The sequence below is a fragment of the Dryobates pubescens genome, chromosome 3 (assembly GCF_014839835.1).
Source record: "Dryobates pubescens isolate bDryPub1 chromosome 3, bDryPub1.pri, whole genome shotgun sequence".
NCBI classification, from domain to species: domain Eukaryota; kingdom Metazoa; phylum Chordata; class Aves; order Piciformes; family Picidae; genus Dryobates; species Dryobates pubescens.
In genome coordinates, this window is record NC_071614.1 from 4,275,994 (window position 1) to 4,285,987 (window position 9,994).

The following is a 9,994-nucleotide window of genomic DNA, read 5'->3' on the forward strand; positions in this document are numbered from 1 at the left end:
GGAGTGCTCTTGCATTCCAGAGAAACCACTACCTGCAGTCAGGCTCAGCTGAAGAACAGACTAATTAGGGAGCTGCACATGCCAAACAGATCACTAGGGCCATGCAGCCCAGCTGGCCTTTGCCATAGCTGGAGAATCTGACAGAAGGGTGTGTTGCATGGCTGTGTGGATGAGGGGCAAAGAGCTGCTTTCCCCAGAGCTACCAGCAGTACCAAACGGTGTCCCAGGCACCCACAGGCCTCTGGAAGGAGTCACAGGTGATGAAATTTTGCTTGCTGGCTCTTCAGCTTCTCACTCTGCTATTTGTTCCTCTCACTGCCAAACTGAGAGCAACCAGAAGCCCAGGCTTGACTCTCTGCAGAGGACTGGGAGAGCCCAGACCTCTGGTAGCAGCCTTGGCTAATGCTGCTGAAAATACCTATCACTTACCCTTTTTTGAAGCTCTAAAAAGTAAGCCATACATGAGCAGAGGAATCATCTGATCAGCCCTGTTGCACAGATCCTGAGGCTTCCTTGGACTCCAGCCCTTGTCCTGTCAGCCTCTGTCATCTGGCTGTCTAAAAAGGACCCACAGGTGCAGAGATAAAAAGGACCCATAGGTACAGAGATAAAAGGATCCATAGATACAGAGGTCATCTCCCCACCCTTTTCAGGCAGCACTGGATGGCAGTTGCCAGAGCTGTCTTACCATGGTGGAGAAAAAATGTTTCACTCAGTGCTATACCAAAATAGGCATCAGGTATACCCACACAAAACCTTTTTCCTACATTGAGAAACTTCCATGATTAGAGAAATTACCTTTTTGGTGTTGTTTTCTTATCTTCCATGCAGGACATGATAGGCAGAAGAGAGTCCTGCTCTTTAGGACAGATCCTGATGGCCGACCTGAGCTGCCTTGCCTACGTGCTGGAAGAATGGACTGCTGTGGAGTACTTGAAGAAATACTTTTTTCATCTGGTCATCATCTCACTGACAATCACTGCACTATTAGTGGTTTTCATAGTTCCTTTAATAATTGTCCTTTTCATTTACCTTTCTAGTGTTTTGCTTTTAATCTACCAGAGGAACGGGGAGCTACAAGCCGATCCCTTGAGCGACGTTTGGGATAGTGCAAGGAAAACTATAGCAAGCTTTTGGGATATATATGCAAGAGTATGGCATGGTGAGTATGACATGGCCTGTCTGAAGCTTTGTGTGACAAGAAATAGTAAATACACTGGGGGTTTAATTTTTTTTTTAGACAATAATTTCTTCCCAATGGATGCAGAGAAATGACATTCATTGTACTTTGGCATGGCATCTAACCCAAAAGTTCCATGAGCTGTATGGGTAAAGAAATAATTAGACAGCACACTGAAGTGTGCACTGTAGCAGAATTTAAAAGCAACCTGACTTTTCAGATTAGTTTCTTTCAACACCCTGTTCCCTAGGAATATCCTCAGCCACGTGCTAGGCTCCTGCTTTTCTCACAGGTGTAGTTGAAGGCTGCCAGCAAGACTTTGCTGCCCTAAGGATGAAGGACAGGTTGTTATCTATGTTGCTGTCTTCCCTCCCAGGTTTTTCTCTTGATTTTTGAACATCCTGCAGCACAAAACTTCCTCCACTTCTTCCTGGAACTCTGCCTACTCCCTCCATCCTTCTCCCTCAGCAGCTCACAGTAGGAGCTATAGCAGGGATGGAGATGAGGTAGACAAAGTGGAGTACTTAGCTGGCAGCTCTGGCTTTCCAAAGCCTTTGTATACATTAGGCTCAACCTAAACCCTAAACCAAACACAGTAAGAGCCAGGAGAGGGATTTACAGAAGTCCATGTCTGTGAGGAAATTCCCTTCCACTGTGAAGTGAATGCATTTAACTCATGTGGAGAGAAACTCTCTTTGGGAGATTATCTTACAGATTCTGGCTTGGACTTGAACATCTTGACCAGAGAGATTTTATTATGTAGCATGCCAAACTTTTCATTCTGCCTGACACTGAATGAAAACTCATACTTCCATATTTCAGGAAGGCATACTGGCTGCTTGTTTGCCTCTCACTCTGCTGATGAAAGGCTTTCATACCAGTGTAATAATTTGATTTATTTCTAATTCTTGCACTGAAGTCTGGGGAAAGTTTGACTTAGTGATCAAACTGACCACAGATTAGTCCCACCTGTGGTGTTTGAAGGGCTTTCTCTCTGCTATTGACCAAAAGTTCCATCCAAACTTCGTTCTTTTAAAGGCTACTGCAGAGGATTTCACAGCTCTCTGAAAGTCACTTAGCAAAGGATAGTCAGCAGTTTTCTGATTGACAGATGAATTGCAGCTTTGACTGTCAGTGTATTGCTTCTCATCCCAAACAGGTTATGAACTGCACGGTGTGGAAAACCTACCAGAAGGACCAGGAATTGTGGTGTATTACCATGGAGCCATTCCTATAGACTACCTTTACTTCTTGTCAAGGCTGTTCCTCTGGAAGAAGAGACTTTGTCTGTCAGTAGCTGATCATTTTGTCTTTCGTTTACCAGGTAAGAACAGACTGGCTTTTATGAGGAGAAGGATAAAGCTTAGCAGAATGTTGCAACAGAAACTTCTTTTTAAGGGACAAGTGAGAAGGTTCTGTTTCAAATGGAAGTGGACTTGATGATCTTGAAGGTCTTTTCCAACCTGGTTAATTCTATTCTACTCTGCTCTACTGCACTCTACTCTGCTCTACTGCACTCTACTCTGCTCTACTGCACTCTACTCTATAGGGTTTGCCTGGCTGTTGTTTTGAATCACAGAATCAACCACATTGGAAAAGACCTCAGAGATCATCAAGTCCAACCTAATACCTAACACCTCATGACTAACTAAACCAGGGCTTCAAGTGCTGTGTCCAATCCTTTTTTGAACACCTCCAGGGATGGTGACTCCACCACCTCCCTGGGCAGCACATTCCACTCACCAATCACTCTCTCTGGGAAGAACTTTCTCCTCACCTCCAGCCTAAACTTCCCCTGGTGCAGCTTGAGACTGTGTCCTCTTGTTCTGGTGGTGATTGCGTGGAAGAAGAGACCACCCCCTCCTGTCTACAACCTCCCTTCAGGTAGTTGTAGAGAGCAGTAAGGTCTCCCCTGAGCCTCCTCTTCTGCAGGCTAAACAACCCCAGCTCCCTCAGCCTCTCCTCACAGGGCTTGTGCTGGAGAATCATGGACAATAGCATTATTTATTGAGGTGCTCCTGATAAGCTGGGTCATCTTCATAAAGTTTGGACAAAACCACTGTCCTCTATTTGCCATTTTGCCAATGTTTTACTTCCTTCCTATAAATGTGCCTTAATGAAATATATGACTATTAGGTGTCCTTAGCTGTAACCTTGTTCCTGCATGCAAGCAGTGTTTGTGACATATCCTTATGATATATATTTGTATTTATTGCAGGACTTAAGTTGTTATTGGAAGTGACAGGTGTCATGCCAGGTACAAAGGAGGAGTGCCTTGTTGCACTGAAGAATGGATACTTGGTGTCCATCTCACCAGGTGGAGTTAGAGAAGCACTGTTCAGTGATGAGAGCTACCGGCTCGTGTGGGGGAATCGAAAAGGCTTTGCTCGGGTTGCTTTAGAAGCAAAAGTGGTGAGTGTTTTATGTTACCAGTCCCAGTTTGTGCTTATTTCAGCCATGCTTCACCATAAAACGCAGCTTAGAAATGTTTGTTGGAAAATGATCCAGACAGAAGAGGTTAGGGAGTAAAGATTTGTTTTCCTTTCCCCACCGCTTCCCTCAAGTACATTAATCCATAGGCAGCAATTTAACTGACTGATCATCATCCTCTGCATTCAAGTGATTCTCTTAGCTGCATTAACTGGAAGATGGACTCAAACCTGGTATAACATTTCCACCTTTCTGGTTTTTTTTTTGTGATTCCTTAGCCCATCATTCCAATGTATACTCAAAATGTCCGGGAAGGATATAGGATGTTTAAAGAAACAAGTAAGAACTTTAAAGCATTTGAAAGATTTCCCCCCACACTTTTCTCTCAGGGTTTTCTCTCTCTTTACTCTTAGATTTTGCTTTTCAGACTTGTGCTTACTTGCTGTGAGTCAGAGGTATCTTGGATATGGATGTGTGTAACTGGTTTGTGATTTGGCTTCTTTACTGCAGCCTAATTGCAGTGATCTATTAAATCTGTTGGGCTTCGATCTGGTGGTCCTGTACTTTCTTACTGCCTGTCAGGTAAAGAATACATTTCTAAGAATCCTAATCAGATACCAAGTTTGGATTGTGTTTCCTGTGACTATAATCTCACTTCTTCCTCCCTTCACCTATTGCAGGGGTTTTTAGGCAGCTGTATGAAATCACTCGGCTGCCCCTCATGCCTCCGTACGGGGGGCTCCCCGTTAAGCTTCGCACATACATCGGGGAGCCAATCCCATATGATCCCAATGTAACTACAGAGGAACTGGTGGAGAAGGTAAGTCAGCTCTCCTTACAATATTGAGCTACATACTTTGCCCTTTATTATATAGGCACTTGAAACTAGTTGTAGCATAGTTAGAAAAAGCCAGACTTTTACAGAAGGAGTGGCTGGAGAGCAGCCAGACAGAAAGGGACCTGGGGGTACTGAACATGAGCCAGCAGTGTGCCCAGGTGGCCAAGAAGGCCAATGGCATCCTGGCCTGCAACAGAAATAGTGTGGCCAGCAGGAGCAGGGAAGTCATTGTGCCGCTGTACTCAGCACTGGTTAGGCCACAGCTTGAGTCCTGTGTCCAGTTCTGGGCCCCTCAATTTAAGAAGGACATTGAGACTCTTGAATGTGTCCAGAGAAGGGCAGCGAGGCTGGGGAGAGGTCTGGAGCACAGCCCTGTGAGGAGAGGCTGAGGGAGCTGGGATTGTTTAGCCTGGAGAAGAGGAGGCTCAGGGGAGACCTTATTGCTCTCTACGACTACCTGAAGGGAGGTTGTAGACAGGAGGGGGTTGGTCTCTTCTCCCAGGCAAGCAGCACCAGAACAAGAGGACACAGTCTCAAGCTGTGCCAGGGGAAGTTTAGGCTAGATGTTAGGAAGAAATTCTTCCCAGAAAGAGAGAATGGCCATTGGAATGTGCTGCCCAGGGAGGTGGTGGAGTCACCATCCCTGGAGGTGTTGAAAAAGGGATTGGACATGGCACTTGAAGCCATGGTTTAGTTGTCATGAAGTGTTGGGTGATAGGTTGGACTTGATGATCTTTGAGGTCTTTTCCAACCTTATTGATTCTATGATTCTTATCCCTAGTAGAAATACAGAATATTTTAAGCATGCTTGCATTTGAATCTCACACAGAGCAAAGATGAAGAGAATTCAGATATGAATTCTCTTCTGTTCATGCTATATATGATCCAATTCCAGAAGAATTCATTCTGAGGTGGACAGATGGAGGTCCCTGCTCCAAATCCCTGGTCCCAGCAAGGTCAGCTATGAGACCAGACTAGGGTAGTCAGGCTGTATCAAGCACTTGTGATTAAAACCTTCAGGGATGGAGATCACATGAACTTAGTGTCTGCAGATGTTAGAGGTTACTTTGATTTAGTAATGTCCAGGTTTGATAAGTCTGAATTATTTGAGCCTATCCAAACTGCAGTCACTGGTTTTTATTACTCAGGGCAACTAGGCAATAGAACACAGAACTCTCATGTGAATTTCCCAATGCTTCTGGAACCTCTGAGAAGAAATGATACTGTTCTTCCTTGTATAAGCAGGTCTGTGAAGGCAACTTTCTCCTCTCTTTTCAGACCAAGACTGCTGTCCAGGCTCTCATAAGCAAGCACCAAACAATCCCAGGGAGCACATGGAAGGCTTTACTGGAGCGGTTTGATAAGCATTATAAAAGTGATTAGAATGCTTCTGTGACTTCATTGCTTTTACAGCACACAGTGAAAAACAAAGTCCAGCCAGCACTGCTGGCTACTAATTGGTGTTCATCCAGTTTAATTTACAAGTTTCTACAGATATGACAGAAGAAAGCAACCAACCTCTTGAAGGTTCCCTGTGTCTTTGAGGATATGCTGATACACAAAGACTGATGAAGAAAATTGATGCAGCAATGCAGCAGCTAAATTTCCCCCCAAGAAATCATGTAGCCAGGACTTACCTGGTTCTCCAAACAAGTGTGTACATACAGCTGACAGCCTCAGTTTGGTTTAAATCTGTGGGTTTCTGTTTTGAGTACTTCATGGTCCAGTCTCTGAGCAGAATCTCAAGGTTAGTGTTGTCCCACCCCCATGCAAGACAGTGTCAGAAGAGAAACTGTCTCCCTTTAGCTAAGGATCTGCTGCTCAGGCCGTTGTTCTAATGGCAAAGAATCCCATGAAAGCAGATATTAGACTGCTATGAACACATCAGCTTAGAGGTTTGATATGCTGGAAAGCAGATGTGCTGCCTCCAAGACTTTGCCCTGGCAGGAAAAAGGCTTTCCATGAGAGGGGGAAAAAAAACCCAACCAAAAAAAGCTTAAGTGTAGCACTAAGCACACAGATGTAGAAAGTAGTTTCAAGTGCAGGCTGCTCCATCCAGGCACTATTGCACCATCAGCACCGGTTTAGTGGCTGAGGCTGCCCCCAGGCTGGCAGTCCCTGTGTCTGCAGTAGGATGTGCTGTGCTCACCCTGATCTCTGGGAGGAGGCTGGGGAGAGCTTGCTTCTGTAATGCAGCCCTGGGGCTTGCCATCACTGGTGGTTTGCCTGAAAATGCAGTACTGCCACACTGCTGTCCCAGTATGGACTGAACCTAAGTGCCTGTTAGGAAAGGTGGACACAGGCAGTGTTGTCTTCCTAATAGAGCCTGCAGAACTTGCCACAGAGCAGAATGTGTTTTTACAAGCTGTTGTTACTGGTGGGAGAGGGAGAACTGTGTGTAACATATCCCATATGCCATTAAATGCATCAAGTCTGTTAACTTCAAACACCAAGAAAGGTAACTTTTGTGCCTCATTTTTCCTCCTTGTACCTTTAATGCCTAGATAATCTTTGCCCTCAAGAGCCTAAACCTTGTAACATTTAAAAGAAATAGATACTATCTTTTGTTTCCCACTGGAAACCTAAACCTAGCAGGGGGTGGGGGTATGAAAATAAATACTTTGTCTTCTCATGCTGCTTCTCTACAAACATTTCTTGAACATCTGAAGAAAGGAGCAAGATAGACAAGTGACTTATTCCTCTGGAGCAAAAAGACAAGAATCCTGTCCTGGAAGAAAAACAAACAAACAAACAAAGCTCAACTCTGTCCCTAGACACAGGACTGTTTATTTTGAACATCATAATTACAAGTAAACAGGCATGAAGAGTTTTCTTCCAGCAGGCTCATCATGCTTAGGAGATGATAAACTGAAGCAAACCAGGATGCTGACTGCAATGCCTGGAAAGGAATTCAGGCCATGAAGTCTTACCTAGCATGCTCCATCAATATCAGCTAAAATGCAGAGCCTGGGCTTAAGTCAAGTGAGAAGAGGAAGCAGGAAAAAGGGCTGTCAGCTACTGAAATGGACACAGATGGAGAAGCAAGAGGAATTGAGAGCAACCAGAGTCTGCAAGCTTTCTCTTTTGTTTTGAGAGGCTATGCAGAAGGACTGGACAGCACCCTCTGACTATCCTATTTTTCAAGCACATTAGAAGAGCAGCAAAGCTGGTGAAGGATCTGGAGCACAAGGCTTGTGAGGAGCAGCTGAGGAAACTGGGGTGGTTCAACCTGGAGAAAAGGAGGCTGAGGGAAGATCTCACTCTCTACAACTGCCTGAAAGGAGGTTGGAATGAGGTGGGTGATGGTCTGTTTTCCCAAGTAATCAGTGATATGACACGAATGGAAATGGCCTCAAGTTATGCCAGGGGAGGCTTAGGTTGGACATGAGGAACAATTTCTTCCCCAAAAGGGTTGTCACGCTCTGGAACAGGCTGCCTGGGGAAGTGATGGAGTCTCCATTCCTGAAGGGGTTTCACAGCCATGCAGATGTGGTGCTGAGGGACTTGGTGCAGTGGTGACCTGATAGTGCTAGCTTAACAGCTAGACTTGATGATCTGACAGGTCTTTTCCAACTGAATCCATTCTATGATCAGTTAAAACACTTCAATCATCTGAATTTGCACAACCTCTCAAAGTCCTCTCCAAGACCCAGTGCGAGAGGCTGTGCTGCAGCTCAGAGCACTGCTCCTAGGTAGGGGCTGGGTGATCACACAGCCCTGATTGTCTTTCAAAGCAGGGATCTCAGCCAACATCTTGCAGACCTCAGACATCTGCTGACAACTTGCCTAACAAGTTTTCTTTCCTGGACTATTCCACCTTGCAGCAGCACCCCTCTATTATCTGCAGCTGGAGTAAAAAGGAATATCTATTAGCTGTCTTCTGTCACAGTTGTCTTAAAAGAGTATTTTCTGTGGTCTCAAGGTGACAGACAAAACTATGACTGCAAAATGTGAGTGGCTTTGGATTATTATTATTTGCTAATGAAAAGATAAATATTTTTTTCCCCAGAAACATTCTAATACTGCTCTAACAAAGAGAACTCACTGCAATATTGTTTTAGAAGCCCTCTCTAAAATTTTAACTCCTTCCAGAGCAGTATTAGAGGAACTAGAAACTGGTATTAGAGAAATTGGGTGGGTTTTTTCCCAGACAAATAGAACTGTAATTGCAACTCCCCTTCTACACATTTTCTAGCCCCTCCATCATACAACTAAAAAGAAATTACTCACCTGTGCCTGCCTCAAAACATAATGCAGCAGCACTTAAGAATATTTTGGGTTGTTTGCCCAGTGAAGCAGTAAAGAAATCCCATTTCTTAACTTTTTTGTGTAAGATTGATCCAGCTCCAACTGGAAGATTTTTTGCATTGGGATAAAACATCCTACTGGTAACACTGGAAAAAGAAGTTCATTGGGCAAAAGTGCAACTACAGTTAGGTGGGCAACTGAGCAAGCACAGGAGCTGCACAGGCAGATGATGTAAATGGCAGAGACAGTCTAGAAAGGGTGACAGGCAAGGATCTGAAAGAGCTGGCAGCCACTTCTGGCACAGTTGATCTCGCTTGGCTGTGAGGGCTGGGTTGATCTCACCTGGTGTTGAGGGCACAGCTCCTGGCAGTTATATTTCAGTCCAGCTGGCTATGTGAACTGGTGTAACTGGAATGCCCCTCATTCCTTAGATGGATTTTTCTTTTTCCTTCGTACACAGATTCAGGAACCCCCAAGGCTGACAGCCAGCCAGAGATACCTGAGCCTCAGAACCTCACATCAACTGCAAAGTCTCTGGAACACCGACTGCAGGCAGGAGCTGCACTGGTGCTTACTGGGGGAGCTGGGCAAGCGGGATCACAGCCGGGATGCCATTCCTGCAGTCCGGAGAGATGGTTTACAACCACCCTGGCGATAGAAGCAGCGCGGTGAATGCGCGGAAGCCCTTTCTTCCAAGAGGAACGGCTGCTCAGCGGGAGCCTGGTCGTGGAGCATGCCGCTGCAACCGCAGCAGAAGGTTTAGGACGGGACACAAAGGGACACGCCAGAGCACCCCAGCCCTGCAGCAGCGGAAGGTTTAGGACAGGACACAAGGGACACGCCAGAGCACCCCAGCCCTGCAGCAGCGGAAGGTTTAGGACGGGACACAAAGGGACACGCCAGAGCACCCCAGCCCTGCAGCAGCGGAAGGTTTAGGACAGGACACAAGGGACACGCCAGAGCACCTCAGCCCTGCGGCAGCGGAAGGTTTAGGACGGGACACAAGGCACACGCCAGAACTGCCCAGCCCTGCAGCAGCGGAAGGTTTAGGACGGGACACAAGGCACACGCCAGAGCACCCCAGCCCTGCAGCAGCGGAAGGTTTAGGACGGGACACAAGGCACACGCCAGAGCACCCCAGCCCTGCAGCAGCGGAAGGTTTAGGACAGGACACAAGGCACACGCCAGAGCACCCCAGCCCTGCAGCAGCGGAAGGTTTAGGACAGGACACAAGGGACACGCCAGAGCACCTCAGCCCTGCGGCAGCGGAAGGTTTAGGACGGGACACAAGGCACACG

The 9,994-nt window shown here is 46.2% G+C and overlaps 1 protein-coding gene across 1 annotated transcript; it reads left to right on the plus strand.

The window, feature by feature from the left end:
- Positions 1-834: 834 nt before the first annotated feature.
- LOC104303488 (transmembrane protein 68) lies at positions 835-5,831 on the plus strand. Its single transcript, XM_009904120.2, has 6 exons — positions 835-1,162; positions 2,340-2,504; positions 3,399-3,592; positions 3,889-3,949; positions 4,291-4,430; positions 5,727-5,831. The coding sequence occupies exons 1-6, from the start codon at positions 835-837 to the stop codon at positions 5,829-5,831; spliced, it is 993 nt and encodes a 330-aa protein (XP_009902422.1).
- Positions 5,832-9,994: the final 4,163 nt, after the last annotated feature.

Bases quoted from the DNA above. Each gene is read 5' to 3' on its own strand.
- LOC104303488 (XM_009904120.2), top strand. From the start codon at position 835: ATGATAGGCAGAAGAGAGTCCTGCTCTTTAGGACAGATCCTGATGGCC. The intron at 1,163-2,339 runs GTGAGTATGACA...CATCCCAAACAG, and splicing joins ATATGCAAGAGTATGGCATG to GTTATGAACTGCACGGTGTG. The intron at 3,593-3,888 runs GTGAGTGTTTTA...GTGATTCCTTAG, and splicing joins TTGCTTTAGAAGCAAAAGTG to CCCATCATTCCAATGTATAC.